The sequence below is a fragment of the Camelina sativa genome, chromosome 9, assembly GCF_030686135.1.
Source record: "Camelina sativa cultivar CO46 ecotype springtype chromosome 9, ASM3068613v1".
In the NCBI taxonomy this organism is placed as follows: domain Eukaryota; kingdom Viridiplantae; phylum Streptophyta; class Magnoliopsida; order Brassicales; family Brassicaceae; genus Camelina; species Camelina sativa.
The window spans coordinates 22,573,370-22,593,317 of record NC_141888.1 but is presented as its reverse complement, the minus strand read 5'-3'; the positions used below and the strand labels follow the sequence as shown (position 1 = coordinate 22,593,317).

Below are 19,948 nucleotides of genomic sequence, written 5' to 3'. Positions count from 1 at the left end.
TGTTATGCATTCAAGTTGAACTCATGGATACCATATACATACTTGAGTTGTCTTTCACATTTTTACCACCCTTGTCAATCCAAGTAGCTGATTCTCATTTTTGGAACAGTTCCCCTCACCCTTAATCAACCGTTCTTTCAAGCCAATTGTATTCTTGAGTGTCAGACCTTTTCTGAGTTGAGCTTGTTAGAAAGTGTTAGGTTCTAACCGACAAGAGTAGGATCCTGTGTAGTTCTAGTTCGCGTTATCCGGACTAGTAGGACTAGGTGAGAACTTGATTTTGGGTATTGGGTATGGATTTGTGCAGAAAAGTAAAGGGTAGAAAGTCTTAAGGAGGGGGATGTGTTTTCAAAGTTTACAAGTCTAGTGAAGGATTTTGGTTGAGCAAAGTAAAAAGAGTTATTGGTTCTGGGCATAAAATGAAAAGATTAGACAAAGAAAAGAAAGTAAAAATGCTTAAGATGTCTAGAGTCCTTAGAAGAAAAGAAAAAGAACAAGGGTGATAATAAAGATTTCCCAATCCGCTAGAATGAAAATAAGTGAACTCCTCCTAAGACTAAGTGTAAAAAGTTTGAGATGATGTTTGAAACGAAGGGTAGAGATAGGACCAACTTCTGGGTTAGAATGTTATAGGTGAGTTTCCTTGGGGACCTTTGGGTAGACAGAGCACTGCTCTTGTATGTATTAGTTAGTTTCAACCTTTAGCCTTCTTTTGAGCTCAACTCCTTTTCGTGAGAGAACCTTATTATGTATTGACAAAACCACTTGAGAAGGAGACCATATTTGTCTTTGACCTTTCGCCCTAGCCAAATGAGTTCAACGACATTGCATAGCTTGATTCACGGTTCTCTATTAATAAATGTTAAAGGGAGTGATTGATAGGATTGCATGTGTAGATTAAATAAATAAAGTTCCTTCACCATGCATCACAGAACTAAAAACAAGGACCTTGATTCTAACTACTCTATTCAACATCTTTTAGGTTCTGAGACCCCATCTTCACACTTCTTCTCCATACGTTGTTCTTGATCGTTTGCTTGAGGGCAAGCAAAGAATAAGTTTGCGGGAGTTGATATGTCTATATTTTGTCTCTCCTTAGCATGTATATATCATGCGTTTAGCTACGATAACTCATTGTTTTGAATCATTTTCTAGTCTCTTTAATACACTTTACATGATTAGGTAGTTCTTGCATCATCTTTGCATACATCTTGCATATTGGAGAATTTCATGTGTTTAGAAGATATCCAGACTGTAAGAACCGAATGGACTCAAGCGACGCAACCCTAGGATTCAAGTCATGCGACTCCAGACATGCAACTCGACCGATATGCGACTTGGACGCGCTCCCAGGAAGAAGCACCAACATCCTACTCGATCCACCACGCCTGGAAGAAATGTCATTCCTCTCGACCAACCACGCTAGACATCCGACTTCTTCAACCTATTTGATCGAGTCGAGTGAAGATTTTATTTTGGGATTAAGCTTTCAACGTCTTCATCATGATTGTAGGGAATTGAGTCATCTTTCCAATGCCGTTTATTTCAAGTCAATCGGAGGCATGGTTCAAGAGTTATCACCGTTTTAGTGGATACATATACACCCAGCTCGAGTCGCATCACCTCCACGCGACCCAGCTCGAGTCGCATACTCGATCCAGCTCGAGTTGCATCACCGCCACTCGACCCAGCTCGAGTCGTATCACCTCCACTCGACCCACCTCGAGTAGTATGACCTCGACTCGATCTGTTCCACTTGACCACACTCCAGGGAGAGGCGACACGCGACTCGACCGCACATGTTTGGTTTCACACGCTTCAGGAGATTCCCAAACCGACGCTCTATCTTGTCGTTTTAAGTTTTAGGGATTCACATGTTTTTACTATATATACATTTTGTTAAGTCTTGGATTGGGACATCTTATCTTTTATCTTGTTTTGTTATTAAGGTGTTACCTAGCCTCCAAAAATGTTCTCAGACTTTGTATCCAGATATCTTTTAATTCATTGAGTTTTTGCATTTGATTTCTTCTACAAACTTGTTCATCTCATTTTTATCTATCTTATTATGCTTGATTCAATGTTTTCTGAGTTTGTATCGTTGAAGATGATTTTCGGATCTGAGTAGTGTTAAAGTTCTTGGTGATGGGATAGACTAGGTGGAAGATCTTAGGATGTAGGGTGTTTAATCTTTGATCTGTATGATTCCCTTCTGGACTAGTGTTAGAATCACTAATTTCTCTCTGATCAATTGGAACTAGGTTTGAGACATTTCCACACCCAAAAGGTGTTTGATGAAATGTCTGACCAACTAGTGCTAGTGACTTACGTTCCTAGCCTAAGAGATTAGTTGTCTAGGATGTTTGTTGACGTGAATGAACTTGTTTGTCATGCCTGCTCGACCATGTTTCTCTAGCGAGAGCTAGGTATGGAAGTGGTTGAGTCTGAGTAGCTTTTTCCAAGAGATTGGATTAGCTAAGTTGTGAAGTTAATTGTTTAGGGATGGTTTGCTTGTGGTATGTTAAACACTCTGTAGACTAGGATACTCCACCGACATCAACTACTCCCATCCATAGTACTTTTATCTTTTTGATTGATATTACATTCCTGAGACTGTTTCATTTGTTCATGCTTAGAATCTTTTTCGGTCTCACTTATTCTTTTTCGCTCCTTGTCATAGATTTTTGTTTCTAGTTCTGTGTCTCATTTCCGTTTTGTATTTTGACCATTCTAGGATTGTTAGAAAAACACTCTTTTTGATTTGGGTTAACTTGTGACTTCTTGATTGCATCTTGAGTGATAGTAAAGATTCTCAATTGGATTGACACCTTAAGTATTACAACTGCATAAGGTTAATTGAACCTGCTAGGAGACACAAAAATCCTAGTATTAAGAAGGCGTCTTGACCTTAAGTATATGGTCTCCAATGAGATCCTTGTACGTCATAGTCTTGTCTACAGGTTTCAGGACAAAGAGGGCCACTTTTGTTACATGCTGCTCCCCCTTCTTGTATGCACTATATTACACAAGGCTGAGAACATCACATTTCAGCCTCTTGCAGAAGCATTAATTGACTGCCCAGACCACAACGCGATTACGCAACCGGCAGACCTTCACGCTCTACACAGCCAGCTGATGCTACAAGGCCGTCGCGCCCACCTTCCTCATTCTCACTATTTCCACCTTTTGACATGAGTTAATTTGTTGCTCAAGAACCTCTAGACGAGCCTTAAACAGAATTTCAAAAATGGGTTTACAAAAACTGCAAAGAAGAAAAACATGATACTCACGCGGATTGCGAGTGGCTTCAAGGAGTCACACCATCTTGTTTTGCTCCACCATAAGCCCCAAAGGATCCTGCTAATGCAAGTGTCGCAGATGACACAGCTACTGCGAGTCTTGACACTAGCGTGTCTGCGACCAGCTCCCCCTCCAACCAACCTGTAGATTAGACACTTCCACGAGCTTCTACATACCAAACGTTTGATTGTGGGTTTTTCTTATTCTATTTTTAGGGTTTTCACTTTTATTTCAATATTTTTATTGTAGGATTCATTCTTTTCTTGGCTTTTCCTTCACAACAAGACGGTGTGAAGTAAGTCTGGGGGAGGGATGTCTCCAAGTTACTGATGTCATTTTCCTTGGTTGTATTCTTTTGATTTTTCTTTTCTGAGAGTCTTTTGATCAAGTTAAAAATGTTGGGAAACTATGACCATTTCTAGGAATCGTTGCTTTGAACTAACACTCTTGTGGTCACTTTAGTACTTTTCATTTTTAGAACGAAGTTTAGAACGAACATGAGCAGTATCAACATGCCCCAAAGACCCTCACCAAAAGAGAATATTAAGTTGATCCAGTGTTGTCCCCAGCTTTGACAGGACTTAACCGGATTTAATTTTCTGCCTTGGGACTTGGTATACATCGAACAAGGCTCCTCCCTTAAGCCTTACAAGACATGCATTTCCTCACAAAATTATGCTTCTCCTCTCTCTTCCCTTCAGTACTCATACAAAAAAAAAACAGAAAAAGAGAGAAGAAGAAGAGGATATAGGTAGCAAAGAAGTGAGCTGAGGGTTGTGCGCAAACCCATGCATCCTTCAAAATTCATGGAAATCTGGCCAAAGGAAAGAGCAAGAGATTGATAAAAAATATATATACAATGATACCCTAGAAAAGTAAAGAAAAATCGATCTCTTGGAAGTGAGAATAGAGAGAGGAAAGGAAGCATATGAAGGGAGTCTTGGGCATTAAAAGGTTGAAGGAGTCAATATGTTCAGTGATCGTTATTCCCTTGGCAATATCACATACTTTCATTTAACTTATGCAGAGAGACAACAATGGGGAGACTAAAAGTTCTTTAAGGTTGTGGGTTTCAGAGTAAGGAATGTTGATCCGAATCATGCGCAAAGTACATAAAGTAGTTCTTAGTTCGATGTGATGAATAGTGCAAAGAAGCGGTTCCCAAGACTATGTGAGTTTCCACTTTCAAATATTTTCTCCATTACTGAGTTTTGACTGTTCTTTCTTGAGGACAAGCAAAGATTCAAGTTTGGGAGAATTGATCTGTCTGTATTTTATAGGGTTTTAACCATAGTTTTTACATTTGTTTTGAGTGTTTTATTAAGCCAAAGTATGATTTTGGAGTCTTTTTAGTCTTTTGTTAGTCTGTAAAGGTTTTAGGTTACTTTGAAAGGAAACTGAATGTTTTGGGATGAAAACATGCGTCTGGAGCTACTTTGGTGAAGACTGATCAGTCAAGTGAGCAGATGGAGCAAACGCAGAAGAAGCACCAGGATCAACCAGTCCTCAGTCAGGATCGACCGATCACTTAGCTTCAGCAACTTTTCTTTTTTTTGTTTTAAACCGACTCTTAGGATTTTATATTAGTATTTAAGCTAGAGGCTCAGTCTCGAGAGACAAAACGATTATTCTACACAGCCTTTGAGCACTTGTAAGCTTTGGGGGAAGATCTCTAATCCTTTTAAACACTTTCGAGAAGAATTATGAACCCTTATAATCTTTTCTTTTGCAATTCAATTATTTCTTCTTCATCACTGATATGTTGTTTCTGTTTCTCCATGTCAGAGTAGTTTCTAAATTGGGTTTCGAGTTTCAAAAGGGGTTTATGATTAACTAATGTAGGTGTGTTAGATTTGAGATTGATCTATTGTTGTTCTTAATGCTTAAACTAGACTAGCTACCTAGTTCCTGATCTTAGTTTTAAGTCATCAGGGCACCAAAAGTGTTGTTGAGTTGCGTGAAAAAAACATAGGTGAGCAAGGTGACCCTTAGCCAACAAGAGTTGAAGTTAAGTGATAACATCATTATTTTATTCATTTTAGCTATAATTTTAGTATGCATTTAGGAAGAGTTTAGTATGATTTCAATGCTTTAATGTCTATTATCAAGTATTTTAGGTTTCAAGAAGGTTTTACAGGTTTTATAGCAAAAAAGACCAAAAGGCAAGGAAAATCCGGTCCGCAAGCCCACTCGCTGGACGGTTCACGCCTTGGTCACTCTCGACCAACCATTGTACCATCACTTAGGCGACCTTGTCGCAGTTCTTTCACTTGACCACCTCAAGGCCGAGCACCACTTGGACCAGCTTACTGCCGAGCTTCCCACTCTTACACGCCGTACCACACGGACGTACCATGCTTTTCCATGGACCAGTACCTTGATCTGCAAGAAGTCATGCAAGTCGATGTCAATTAAAATTTTTTCTATGACAATCAAAAACCAATCACTTCAAGGAGCTCTTACACTGAAGACAAGCTCATGAGATGATGGATGAACTTATATCAAGTCAAGAGGAGGCTGATAAAGTTCTAATGCTAAGTTGGATAAGATGAGTATAGAGTTTGGAGCTAAACTCGAGACTATTACCGCGGACGTTACACGCTTGGAGGAACAAATCAATGCTGTCAACAACCAAGTTTCAAACAACTTTGAGGATTTACAAGATCATGGTACGAAGCTTATTAACATGGGCTAGAGCATTGAAACCATCGAGTTCCGCCTAGAGTGGAAAGTAGAAACCCTGCTTAAATCCGGTGAGTGCAATAATTGGAGTTATGATCAAGTCTTTCAACTTACTGATGCTGAAGAAGGATATGGATCCTCACTTGAGTGTCCAACCGATCTAACAAGTCAAGGAGTGGACTAGAGAAATAGATTACCCAACCGATGAGGAAGAAGCTTATTTCAAGGAGAGAGCTATAGAATATGAAGATTTGCCAAGAGAGAATGATGAGTCTTATGATCTATCATCTACTAAAGAAGATGGAGAAGAAGAGCTCAAAGACTTCTACTGTTGCATGACATATCAGATCCCTAATGAAGAAGGTACCGGAAATTATAATTTTCGACAAATTCAAGACCAAGAGGAAGCTTTCTACTGAGGTAACCCTAGAACTAGACCATCTCCAGCTCCATTTGAAGTTTATGAAGATTGGGAACCTGTCCCAAGTCACAACCCAAGCCGAGAGCCTTATTTAAACCGCCCTTATCCACGCCGAGAGCCTTATTTAATTTCATTCCCTCACCAAGTCTTTGAAGACAATTTTCGTGAGTCTACACAACCAAGATCTGAAGAAGAAAAGATGCTAAACCTAATAAGTCAATTAGCTGATCTTCAAGATGAGACTATGAAGATGCTGCATGAGAAGCTTGACAAAATTGATTCTAATCTTTCAAGAAAAATCGATGACATTGCTATTAGAGTTAGAAGCATAGAGGATCAAAGATCTAAAGATGCTGCAACCATGGAGAGAAGACTCCATTGTCTTGAAGAAGAACAAGAGAGACTGTAACGCCCCCGAACCGTTTTATGACCACGAAGGCCATCGGACGGCACCGAGACGCCACTATGGGAACGTTCACCAACGATCCGGCCGGGTGCAAGAACGAATCAGGACCCTTTGGCCAGTCCATCGGTGAGGTTCCCGACCACACGCGCGGCACATCCTTCAGGCTTTGCAACCCCACAGACACGCCGTGCGTTGAGCCAACTCGGAAAAAGTCTATATCAGTACGACTCGCCCGATTAAAGGAAATCCGAATATTTCGATTAACAAAAGAGTTATTACAAAAGAGTTTTTGGACAAGGCTTAGTGCCGAGTTTGATTTGAAATAAAAGACATACTTGTATTTTACAATAGACACAAAATAAAAACTACTCCGTTTCCTATCGTTCACCACGCCCTCTAGTTCCCTCTAGGGTCACCTGCAGCACAAAATATTATCATAAGTAATCTAAGATTACTTAGTGAGCTCAGGGTTCCTGCACCATATTAATCCCCCAACCCCAAACATCAACAACAAACAACATGCAAGCAAGCATCACAAACATCAAGCAATCAGAGATAGCATGCAGAACCTAATAAGCTAAGCAATACAATTTAGTGCGAACACAATAACATGCAATAACATGCAACGACAATAACTTGAATAAAAACACGAGTTTTAAACAAGTTTTAATTTCTGGGTCCGGTATGCTTCCTTTCCCTAACCTCTCATGAACAATCGTATTGCAACCACAAAGGCATGCAATCGGACATCACTCAAAGCCACACCATCGTGTAGACAGCCTCGGCCAGGGTAGCGAGTCCAGTAACCTCCGAGCTCTTCGTAACAAACCCTACAAACACACGAACATGGGTTGCATGTCGCAGCTGCATGTGGTACGGATGGGAAGGATAGCAATACCAAGTCTTACTACGCTTAGCCGGAATTTCTCGTGGACTAAAATGCATTAAGACTTCACCAAAGTTGATACTTGAGTTTTTATGGTTTTTAAGCTCATAATTTTACAAGTATCTTAACTAGTTACCACCCTTGTTACTAGGACATTTCGAACTAGCAACTGGTGTAACCTCACCGCGCATGCATTTTAAACAAGAAAATCACAAAGAAATTCAAGTAAAATGCAACTAAATGCTCATGCAAACCGTGCACTAGATGGATGTCTTTAAATCCCCATCTAGTCCGGCAAAATATGTGCCTGAACTCACAGAAAACCGGCGATCTCTGGAAGGAGTGGTCGGACTTTCTTCACGGCAGCACTTGAACCTTTCCCTTGTTGAAAATGAGTTCCTTCTCGATTCAACACTTAACAGCGATCGTCGATAGTCTTGTCTTGCTTCCTCTTCTTCTCTTCTTCTCCCTTGCGGCAGCACTTCTTCCCTTCCTCTCCTCTTCCTCTCTTCCTCTCCTCTTTCTCTCTTCCTCTCCTTTCTTTCTTTCTCTCTCTTTACTTATGAAATTTTGGCGAAAATGAGAGAAGGTAGAGGTCCTTATAGAGGAAGAGGGCGATGACTTGGCCCAATGCGTGTTTGGCGTTTGCCAAGTCTTATGGCCACAAAATTTCTTGGTTAGACACTTGTTGAGTGTGAGCAACACTTGTCCAAAGGAATCTTGCATGATTTCCCATTCACACTTTGCATGAAATGCGATTGGCTGCTTGGAAATGATGATGCTTCCCACTTCCAATTTTGTTGTAGAGATGCCATGGAATATCCTTCATGGATTCCTCTCCTAACTTGCATGCTTTCCCATTGGTTGATTTTTGAGAGAAGAACCGAGTGACGTCGAGGGATGACCGACGACCGGCCGACCCGACAAGATTTTGGAAATTCCGGAAACTCTTCTCGGTCGTCATCGAAAACTCTCGGTCCTTCTTTTCGGACGTTATCGGCAACTCTTGGCAACTCTCGGACATCCTCGGTAAATCTTCGGACATCCTCGGCAACTCTCGGCACTCTTGGACATCCTCGGATATCCTCGGCAGCTCTCGGACTTTCTCGACAATTCTCGGTCATTCTCGGATATCATCGGCAATTCTTGGTACTTTGCGGTACGCTTCGGACAACTCTCGGTCCTTCGGACATCTTCGGACAACTCGGCCATTTCTCGATCCGTCCAAATTTTCTCGGACTTTTCTTCAGCAATCTTTCTACTCTCCTTGCTGGCTTCCTCTCTTGATCTTTTGGCCTTGAGTTTTTATTTTGAAATTTACCTCTGGGTGAAGGTCACTACAGAGACATCTCAAGAGTGCCCAAGATAATGCGATCAACGTTAGAGACTTGGGCAATGAAGTTTCAAACTTAGCAAAGGACCATGAGTCCAAGTTTGGAGTTTTATTCAACAAGGAATCAGACACAAGGAGGCGTGTGCAGAAGCTTGAGGACCGAGCATATGAAGCTGAGAGGAGGATGTTTGGTCTCGACTTTGAACAAAAACGTTTTGGAGAAGTCTTATCCAAAGATTCTACATTCGCAAAGGAGAGCCACAAGTTGCCTAAGGAGTTTGAATCCGAAATAAAAGAGAAGAACCAAGATCTTGCTGCTAAGATTGAGGATCTCACCTCTTGTGTTGCTGAACACAAACCAGAAGAAGGAGCTCAGCTCGTCGAGGAAGAAGGAGAAGAAAAGGAAATCCTATTTGAAAAAGGAAAACATTGTAATTTCCTTTTAGAAAAAGGAAAATTTTCTTTTACTTCAAGACAAGAAGATTTCGTGGGGAACAAGCAACAAGGTTCCATGGAGGTCGAAACCTGCAACCTCAACCCACACGAGACCAATCAACAAGGAGAAGTAACCCTAGAAGCCAAAGAACTCGAAGAAGAAGACGAAGGAGAAAAGCTACAAGTTTCCATGGAAACCGAGGGTTTCAACCCAACCCACTTAAGCATTCTCGAGAAGAAGGAGAAGCAAACCTTACCAAGGATTGTTTTGCTGTTACCACACTTTATGCTCCACCACCACGAGACCTAGAATGTCTAGGAAAGGGAGAAGCGGAGCTGCCAACCGCAAATAGTATTGCCGAAACAACTCAGAGGTGTAGAGAAGAAGATTATACTAAGGAGTCACCTGATGCCTACATTGAAGAAAGATCCAAGAGAGTTTGTCTAAGGACAACCAACTCTCCTCACCCTACTTGAGAAAGCAACTAACGTCGAGCCAACAACGTTAAACAAGAGCGCTTCTTGGGAGGCAACCCATGTCTAGTAAGTTTTATTTTTAGGATTTATTTTCTTTTTCTATTGATATTTTTGCATTTTAGTTTCAGGTTATAAAAAAAAAAATAGAAAATAGAAAAGCCAAAATAAAAAGAGAAGGAAGAAGTCCACATGGATTGGCAACACACTATGTCTAGTGGCAAGCACCACCTACTGACCGGCCATGTTCAACCTGACCTATGCAAGCCAAAGGCGACGGATCATCACAATCCTCATGTGATCGATGCCGAGAGTCCCCACTAGCCATACCAACCGTAGCCAATGTCATGTCCTGCACCATGTACCAAGTACCATTCCTGTGTACCGCGTACTGCACCACCGTACCAGTTGCTATGTCCGCGACCGTTCACCCATGTACCGCGAGACAATTCTGAACCACCACCATCCTTACCACCTACCATCACCATTCTTTTACTTAGGTATGTTTTTATATTTTTATGATCTCATTATTATTGATGGTTTTAGGTTTTTGGTTCAAGAAGGATGCATTTAGAGATATATCAAACACAATTCGATTGGACTTAGCCTAGTTCAAACTCGATGTCAAGCAACCAAAGGAAGTACAAACGGTTAGTCACCACATTTTCATTCCACAGCCGAACTCTAGACAATTTTTGGGCAACCTGAAAACGTTTAAGAGTCGACACAACATCATTCCATCAAGGTGACATTGTTCTTAAACCCTACACTTTTCCTTATGATTTTTAATCCTCATCTATTTCTTTTTTCCCACCGAGGACTGTGTGATTTAAGTCTGGGGGAAGGATGTTCCATCCTATACTAATGCTACTTTCTATTTTGTTGACTTGAGACCTTTTTACACTTTTTACATCAATAATGTTGACGTTTTTATCGAGTCATATTTTTTTAATTGAGTCAAAACCAGTAGGGGATTATGATCTTATTCTAACGGTTTATTTGATTTGGATTAACACTCTTATGACTCTTGATTATGCTTGACAACATAACCAAAGTTTGGAAAGACTGTGAGCCGACTCAACAATCCCCCAAGTCCCTATTCGATGGATATTCAGATAATCTAATGTTGTCTCTAACTTTTATAGGACCTAAACCGGACTTAATTATTAAGCCCTGGGAATTGGTATACATTGGACTATATCTCTACATTCAAGCCACACAAGACATTGCACTTCTTCAAAAGTATGTTCCCCTCTCTCTTCCCTTCAATACTCTAAAAAAAAAAGAGAGAACGAGAAAAAAAAAGAGAATAAAAGATTAGATGATTTTGATCAGTTTAGAGGGGTAGGTAAATTACCTGTGACCTTATTATTCTACTCTTGAGTCAAATGATCACACAAAGATTGGAAGCAAGGGGTAGGTAAATTACCAATGACCCCTTTGATTTAAAAAGAAAAAAAAAAGTGAGAAAAGGGAGAAGAAAGGAATCATATGAAGAAAGTCTTGGCTTGAAGAGAGTCTACAAGCCTCTGATCGATTTTCCCTTGGTAAAATTTCACTTTTTATTATTGCTTAATTTATGTAAAGAGTTGACAATGGAGATTCTAGAGACTCTAAAGAATTGTGGGATCAAGGAGCGTTGATGACTCTCATGGTGGATTTACAAATGGAAGTTCCTAATGTTAAGGCGAAGAAGAGTGCAAAGACAATATCCCCAAAGATAAGTGAATTCCCAGTATTTTCAAAACTTTTTTTCCATGATTTATTCTGATTATTTGCTTGAGTACAAGCAAAGTCTAAGTCTGGGGGAGTTGATAACATCATTATTTTACTAATTTTAGCTATAGTTTTAGTATGCATTTAGGAAGAGTTTAGTTTGATTTCAATGCTTTATTGTCTATTATTAAGTATTTTAGGTTTCAAGAAGGTTTAACAGGTTTTATAGCAAAAAGGACCAAAAGGTAAGGAAAATCCGTTTTAGGAAAGATTCAGAGCTTTACAGTACGGGCAACGTTTGAAGAACTACCATTACTCACATTTCGACGTAATTAGTATCTATGGAAAGCTGGAAGAGTCATCTTTCTCCTCGGAGTGGAATCAAGTCAATCCATTCAGGCAGCCGGAAGTTATGCCCGATTTACTGAGACGTATCTTAAACCGACTTAAGGAGAACCATCAAGCCAATTGGCTTTTATTGAAGGCCTGACCAGCGACCGCCACGACAGTCCAGTCCAAGTCTTCACCACGTTATAGAACCTTTCTACGCCGCCCCTTGCCATGCACTTAACAAGAGAAGATGTTTTTACCCTTACAAAACCCTAAACGTAGACAAAACCCTATAAATACTCTTCTAAACTTAGGGTTTAGTGTGTGCCTTCAAAGTGCCTCAAAGCAGCCCCTAGGAGCCGACGACCAGAGAAGCAGCCACGACCAGAGCCCTCTATCGTTCACCTCTTGAAGCCTTGAAGTCCACCAAACTCTTTCTCATTCTCTTGTTCGTTTGTTACACTAGTTTTCATAAGGAGAAGTCTTTACATCTTGTACTTGATTTTAAGAAGTAATCTCTAAACCTTATTCTTTTACGTTTATGAATTGATTAAACCTTTCTTTGATGATTCCCTTAAACATGCTAGAGTAGTTTTCTAGTTGGGTTTAAAGGGATAATCAAAGGGGGATATGATATTAGTTTTGGTGGCATTTTTTAAGGTTTGTTAGATTTAAATTCTATTTATTCTATGATTTAATTCTAAGTATTTGCTTAATGCTTTAAGTTAGTTTCATGAACTAACTATGATCTAAAGTGTGTGTGCTTTTCCAAAAGCTTGCATGTGTGTTTGACCTACCTTAGATGTGTGGGGAGACATAGGAAGCACATACCCTTTACCTATGGAATTCCATGGATTAGAATCGAACCTGTTTTAAATGCTTTGATCTATGCGTCGTTGCCTGTGACAGTTGAGTAACGGAGTGTAGAGATCTTAGACGTTTAGCTTGTGAATTATAAGTTAACAGTTCATTAAACAAACTAACCCTAAACTTTCCTAGATAGATAGATCATCAATCCCCTGCGATTCCCCTTGATGCCCAACACTTGTTTCATTTATTTTACTTGCTTTTATTTACGTTTATTTTCTTGCTACAACCGTGACAACAAAACTCCCATTTTTATTGAGTCCTAGCCTTACTTACTTCTGACGGATTCCATTAAACAACAATTCTCTCTCTGTGGGATCGGTCCTTAAATACTACTACCAATTAGCTGTGGACTTTCAGCCGTCGTGTGGTGTTTTTAAGGTAAAAGATAGGGAGTGAAAAACCACACACATCATTAAGACACCTTGTGAACTAATCAAAATTAAAGTTTTAATGCTTGCTTGGTTTTTTAGATTCAAACGAGAGTTTATGGTCTAGTTAATTCGTTGCATAGATAATTAACTCTACGAGAGTAGGTTAGATTTTCAAACGTGATTTGAGTTGTAGAACAGTGTCTAATGGATCCCTATCTAATCATCTAAATTCGTGATCATATTCCGAATGATTTTTCTATTAATTTAAACCACTTGTTTACTTTCCGTTTTCGATAGTTATTTTCATTCACAAACTTTTCTATTGTCTTAGCTACATTTAATCTACATATTTTCAGAGTGCAATTGTTTGATCTCTGAAGATCCGATCCTAAAGTGTTACAACGATACCATTAAATCGTGTTGAATACACATTAGGTTATTAATTAACCTTTGATCAGTTGCGTAGGTGTTGATTTGATTGTTTGTAAAAAACTACTCCGATGGTTCTTCATGTCTTGCAGAGTCTGCTAAAATGTCAATGTCCAAGTTTCCGAGTGAATTACAAATATTTTTTTAATATGCGAGGGAACATTATTCTGCTCCAATAAATATTTTTACTTTCTCAATAGTTTTTTTGTTTTTTTGTTTTTTTGAATAAAATGTAAAGTTAATTAGAGAAAATATTTTTGAACAACAAGTGCAGCATTTAGTTGGACAGTTTCATCTTACAACAAATACTATTTCTCGTTTTCTAAATTATAAGATTCAAGAAACTCTTTTTTTTTTTACTTATCTCACTTTTAAACATGTTACTTCATATTAGGCAACCATTGAAAGAGTAATTTTCTAAAATGATGTGTGGTTGAAAATTAAATGAATCAGATTGAATAAATCAGATGACAAGCATTCATTTGATCCCAACATATAATAGAAAATATTATAGTATCGAAACGCAAAACACGTTTGTAACAAACGTTTTGGAATTATCTTTAATAATTCAATATATACATAACTACAAGAGAGTTGGTTAAAATTTATCACAGAAACATTTGACACGTTGTAACAAACTTTTTGGATTTTTGTCTAATACGTCATCATCGTCTAGTAAATCTACATAACTACAAAAGTGTTGATTAAAAGTTAGAAAATTATTTACACAAAACATGTTTAATTTGTAACACTACTCATACGCTTCAAATCAAGCTAAGCCAACCACAATGAAAATCTGACGTTGGGTATTGTCATCCAATACCAACTAATAAAACTTACGTTTCAAATTCAAACTATTTACACGTACGAGAAGTGATACAAACTTTATACACAGAACAGGTTAGTCTTCTTTGATCAGATATCAACAAAACGATTCACCGCCTCATAAACTTAAGACTGCATGTCATTGATGGCAAATTCTAAGAATTTGGCACGAACAGTAAGCATCCGAATCTTATAGTACACCAAAATAGAAGAACATACAATATATAACCAGCAAAACTAATTAACAAGGAATATAGAATTGTAAAAAGAATACTAAGCATCAAGTTCAAATATTAAGTAACACAAAGTTTTAAGGAGGTCTTTAACTACTTCCTATTTAACCCCCAAAAAAAAGAAAAAAGAAAAGAAAAGAAAGTAATTTTGCGGTCGTGAAGTTAGCCATTGAGATAAGGTGGTCCATGCAACGTGTACAGAGTCTATAGAGCATGCACGTGATGAAGGGGGATTAAATGAATTTTGTGGTTACAAACTGTAGACCAACTAGTATTTAAGCGAGCCTTGTTTCACCACCATTTCATCAATACAAGCTTAAGTCTCTCCACATACATTTTGCGTTCACACAACTAATCAATCGAAAGATGGAAGGAAAAACTTTGGTCCTAAGTGTGCTCGTGATGAGTCTGTTTATGGCACAAATTCAAGTTGACGCCAAGAGCTGCTGTCCATCCACCACTGCTAGAAATATCTATAATACTTGCCGCTTTGCAGGAGGTTCAAGGCCAGTATGTGCAAGCGCTAGTGGCTGCAAAATTATTAACAGTGGCAAATGTCCTAACGGATATACCCATGACATTCTCGAAAACACTGGTAAATTGATCAATATGTTCTTCTTTTAGGTACGTTATGTGTTACAAAACAGATCAAGATTTCATTTGTTTTTTTTATGTATCTTAATTTTTGTCCCAAGGTGATGCTGTTAATGAATACTGCAAGTTGGGCTGTGTATCCTCTGTGTGCGGTGCCTTAACCACTCTCCAGAACTCCGGTAAAACAAATTTTCCAAACTGATTATCACTATTATCATTATTTCAATCAACAAAATAATAAGCTGTTCAAATTTTGTTTCGATAATTAGATGCAAGTGAAATCGTGAATGTAGCGGTTGAAAAATGTGCCAACGCATGTTTGACAGTCTGCACCAAGGGCTCGATGATTGCAGTTGAAACCGCCTAGACAACCATGAAAATATACCACGGGTGAAGGAGGTTCACAATGTTGTTTTTCATGTTTTCAAGTTTTCAATAATTATCATGTATGTGAGAACAATGATAAGGCTCCCATGCTCGTTTGTGTATGTGTGTAGAAAGTTGTCGATCTCTAGATCACATATGCCTTCTACTCCTTATCTTTTAAATAATGAATAATGTGTTTTTATTAATCTCATGAGTCCTGACTCCTGCTCTCATCCATTTCCTTCTCTCTCTTCTTTTTTTTTTTTTTTTTTTTTGAACGGAATGATCTTTTTATAAGTAGCTCATATCATGACAAGGAATAATACTTAATAACAACAATGTTAAGGTGATATCAAGTAGCCAACTAGACGAAGATTCTCTTGTTTCTACGTGTCCACACTCTAAAGTCTAAACTATATAATTATATAAAGAGATGCAGAGCGAGAGTAAATCGATGAATTGTGTTAATCTTCTTGAAGAGAGTCACCATTACATATATAACAAAGAGAGTTTCCTAATCTAAGAGATTGTACAATGAATATAATAAGATTGAAGGTAAGAACTCTTCTCTCTTATCTCTTCTCAAATCTTTAATACAATCTCAAACCCTACTTAATAAGCTTGGAGTTACGGAGACAGCGGCTGACATCTCCGCTGACAGTGGTTAACACATGGTTTCAAACTCCGGTGATTCACAATGGCTTGACTAAGGGCGGTGATTGACGGTGGCGAATCAACAAGTCTCCGTGACCTCTTTCTCTCCTTCTCAACAATGGCAATGACAAAAACATGAGAAAGCCGGTGATGATGGTGAACTCCGACGTTGAGAGAGACTTAGGATTAGGGTTTACAAACTCTCTTCTCTCGACAAAACAAGGACGGCGCGATATGAGTGCATCCACGTTTAACACAATTACCCTTGTCGAATTAGTGACTTAGCTCTTCTTGGGCCTTATTGGGCTTAATTAGGATCCATCATAACACAATATAAAATCCGGGATGTTACACCTAATCTAAGAGATTGTACAATGAATATGATAAGATTGAAGGTAAGAACTCTTCTCTCTTATCTCTTCTCAAATCTTTGATACAATCTCAAACCCTACTCGATAACCTTGGAGTTAGAGTTCTCCAATCTCATCACCTAAGAACAGAGCCATACGCTCTAATAACACAATTGATCATGTAGGATAAGTCTTTACAATAGACTCTACTAACTACTTATACTCTTTAAAGTTTGTTACGACTTAGAGATATCTTCTTCTTCACTCAAGCTTCCTTCTCACGTACATTCTCACTTGCACGTGTTCCCTTTAGCCTCTCATATAGCTTATCAATACCTTCCCCTTTAGACAAGCTTGTCCTCAAGCTTTAAAAGAAGAACGTTATAATATACTGTGACACAAAATTTATCCCACAATCTGCAGCCAACTCTTGTAGCAACTGTTTTCTCTCGTCCATGCCTCTTGTAGCCCTGTTGTTTATACTTGAATTTCCAGCTATTACAAACTTCTGTTTCGTAAAATATTGAAAGATTATGGTTGTGGCTGCACTAGAGTCCTCGAAAGTCCATTGCATCTCTCTTTGTAGGACATCAAAACCATCTCCAACAACCAACGATGGTGCTGTCCTAGCTTGCAGCTCACACTCGTTCCTCCGATTGTAAGACCTCATCTCCAAGATCAGAGTGCAACACTAGTCTATCTTCACCAAGTGTGTCACCAAAGTGTTCCAATACCTGCTGCTGTCCCTCCATATGAAGAACTGCCACTTCAACTAGAGCTTGAAAAGTTTGGTGTATGGGTAACACTCTGTTTCCATGCTCTCTTTCATGTTTCTTGTTCATCGAGCTGCATATACACACTAAGAAGCTGTGGCATGCTTCTGAGTCCCATCTCAACATCCTTTTGAACCGCAACCCTAGGCTCATGTGACTTGTTCCTCCGTCCCATTCTCATATTGTGTTGCAGATTTCTTGTTTTGAACTTAAACATCCAGGTTTTGTGAGACAAACTCAGCTTCCTCTGTTGGTTTAATCTTTTGCTTCTCACACACAATCTGTCGAACACATGGTGTGTACTTTGCTTGCCATTGACACAATCAAGACCATAGACGGACTGTGAATTAGTTTTCCTCATACTAGCAGATGGCAAATCCCAAGAACACATAGATATTCATTCTGAATCCTAAGGCTAGGTTCCACGTATAGGTTGATACCTGAAGATGTGAAAGTGCTACAAGCTGATGAGATACTTGTGGAATCGATTCCTTGTCAGGACGTTCTCTATCTTCGGTTGGTATCAACTCCTTACACACATTTGTGAGCACATTTGCTTGTGGTTGTGATGTGAGACTCGATTCTGTTGCGGAACCAGTTGGTTCAAAACACGAATCTTGCTCCTTCTTCGATCCTTTCTTCTCAACAACGATTGCACCGACCTGATTCAATGATTCTTCAGAAATTTCCAGATGATCATGAGCTTGCTCCTTTGAAATCGGTTGGATTTTCTCAGGAGATCGTTGTGGAGACGATCGCTTCGCCATATACGATTGTTGGAGTTTCTCCCATCGTCGTTCTCGCTCCAAGACCAAGCTGATTCTCTGGATCATCCTCGGTACCAAAAGCACACAACAACGATTCCTTTATTTCGTTCTAACTCCAGTAAGGCCTCCCTGATTCAACATCACGAACAAACTCGTCTGTGTCGCCTTCGATGAAGCCATGTGCAAAGTGTAATCTCTCAAAAATCTGTGTAATCTCGCAACAGAAAACGATTCTCCATCCAATCAAGCCAAGGACGCAAATCAGATCTCGCACCTGTGAAAACTGAAACTGCAACAAGATCCATGGCGTTGGATTCGATCTGAGCACACAAACAGACCAATTGATAAGATTGAAGGTAAGAACTCTTCTCTCTTATCTCTTCTCAAATCCACAATACAATCTCAAACCCTACTTGATAAGCTAGGAGTTACAGTTCTCCAATCTCATCACCTAAGAACAGAGCCATACTCTCTAACTGTAAGAGATGGATCGAATAGCTTTGCAAAACAGAGGAAAAGCACTCTGCATTAAACTGAAACAAAGCTTAGTTCTTATAGAACCTTACAACTGAGAAAACGAAATAAACGCAACTGAAACAAACTGGAGTTCGTGTCCTACAAACCAGACTACGACTTATTCAAGTTTGAAACATTCAAACTCAACACAATAACAATAAAAGACACATTTTATTCTTCAATTCTTCCCCTAAACTGGAACCTCTCCTTCCAGTTTACTCTTCCTCACAGCACACTCCCATCTTTCTCCTCAGTTTCTCAAACACATCAAGTCGAACTGCTTTAGTCATGATATCAGAAATCTGGTCTCGAGTTGAGCAGTAGTCCATCCTAATGACTCCGTCGTTTACCAATTCCCGCAGGAAGTGAAACCTTACATGAATGTGTTTGCTCCTACCGTGCAACACAGGATTCTTGGACAATTTGATTGTTGAATTATTATCACAGAACAGAACAGTACCTTCTCCTTGAGTAGACCCAATTTCCTCAAGTATGTTTCTCAACCAAACTCCCTGACATGCTCCGTAGGCTGCTGCAACGAACTCTGCTTTAGTAGTGGATAGAGTTACTATAGGCTGTTTCTTTGATGCCCATGAGACAGCTCCCCCTCCAATCATAAAGACATACCCTGAAGTACTCTTTCGATCATCAACATCTCCTGCATAGTCACTATCAACAAACCCAACAAGTTCTTTCCCTTCTCCTCTCTTGTACCGAATACCAAATTGTGTAGTTCCCTTCACATATCTCAGTATCCTCTTTGCTGCTAGCATATGCTGCTCATTGAGTGACTCCATGTAGCGACTAATCAGATTTACAGCAAACATTAAATCTGGTCTTGTTGCAGTTAAGTACCTTAGACTCCCACAAGCTGTTTGAATGTTGTGGAATCGACAGCTTCTCCACTTCCCTCTCTCGACAGTTTACTTCCAGGCACAATCGGATTCTTCACAGCATTACAATTTTCCATTCCATATTTCACCAACAGTTCCTCAGCATATTTCTGTTGATTGATGAAGATCCCCCTCTCATCTTGAATAACCTCTACACCCAGAAAATACTTCATCTTTCCCAGATCAGTCATGGAAAACTCTCTCATCATTGAACACTTGAACTCCTCTAGCATTGTAGATGAATTTCCTGTGTAGATCAGATCATCCACATACAAGCTTACTATTAGAATGTTACCTTCTTCCTTTTTCACAAAAAGCGTATGC

The 19,948-nt window shown here is 39.2% G+C and overlaps 1 protein-coding gene across 1 annotated transcript; it reads left to right on the top strand.

Moving 5' to 3' along the window:
* The first annotated feature begins 15,022 nt into the window (after nt 1–15,022).
* On the top strand, nt 15,023–15,877 carry LOC104711838 (putative thionin-2.4). The gene is made up of 3 exons (XM_010428607.3): nt 15,023–15,306; nt 15,407–15,484; nt 15,575–15,877. Exons 1-3 carry the CDS (start codon nt 15,078–15,080, stop codon nt 15,670–15,672), a joined length of 405 nt encoding a protein of 134 aa, XP_010426909.1. The 5' UTR covers nt 15,023–15,077; the 3' UTR covers nt 15,673–15,877.
* Nucleotides 15,878–19,948: the final 4,071 nt, after the last annotated feature.

Excerpts from the sequence above, each read along its gene's own strand:
- LOC104711838 (XM_010428607.3), top strand. The coding sequence starts at position 15,078 with ATGGAAGGAAAAACTTTGGTCCTAAGTGTGCTCGTGATGAGTCTGTTT. Across the intron at positions 15,307-15,406 it reads TGACATTCTCGAAAACACTG|GTGATGCTGTTAATGAATAC; the intron begins GTAAATTGATCA and ends TTTTGTCCCAAG. Across the intron at positions 15,485-15,574 it reads AACCACTCTCCAGAACTCCG|ATGCAAGTGAAATCGTGAAT; the intron begins GTAAAACAAATT and ends TTCGATAATTAG.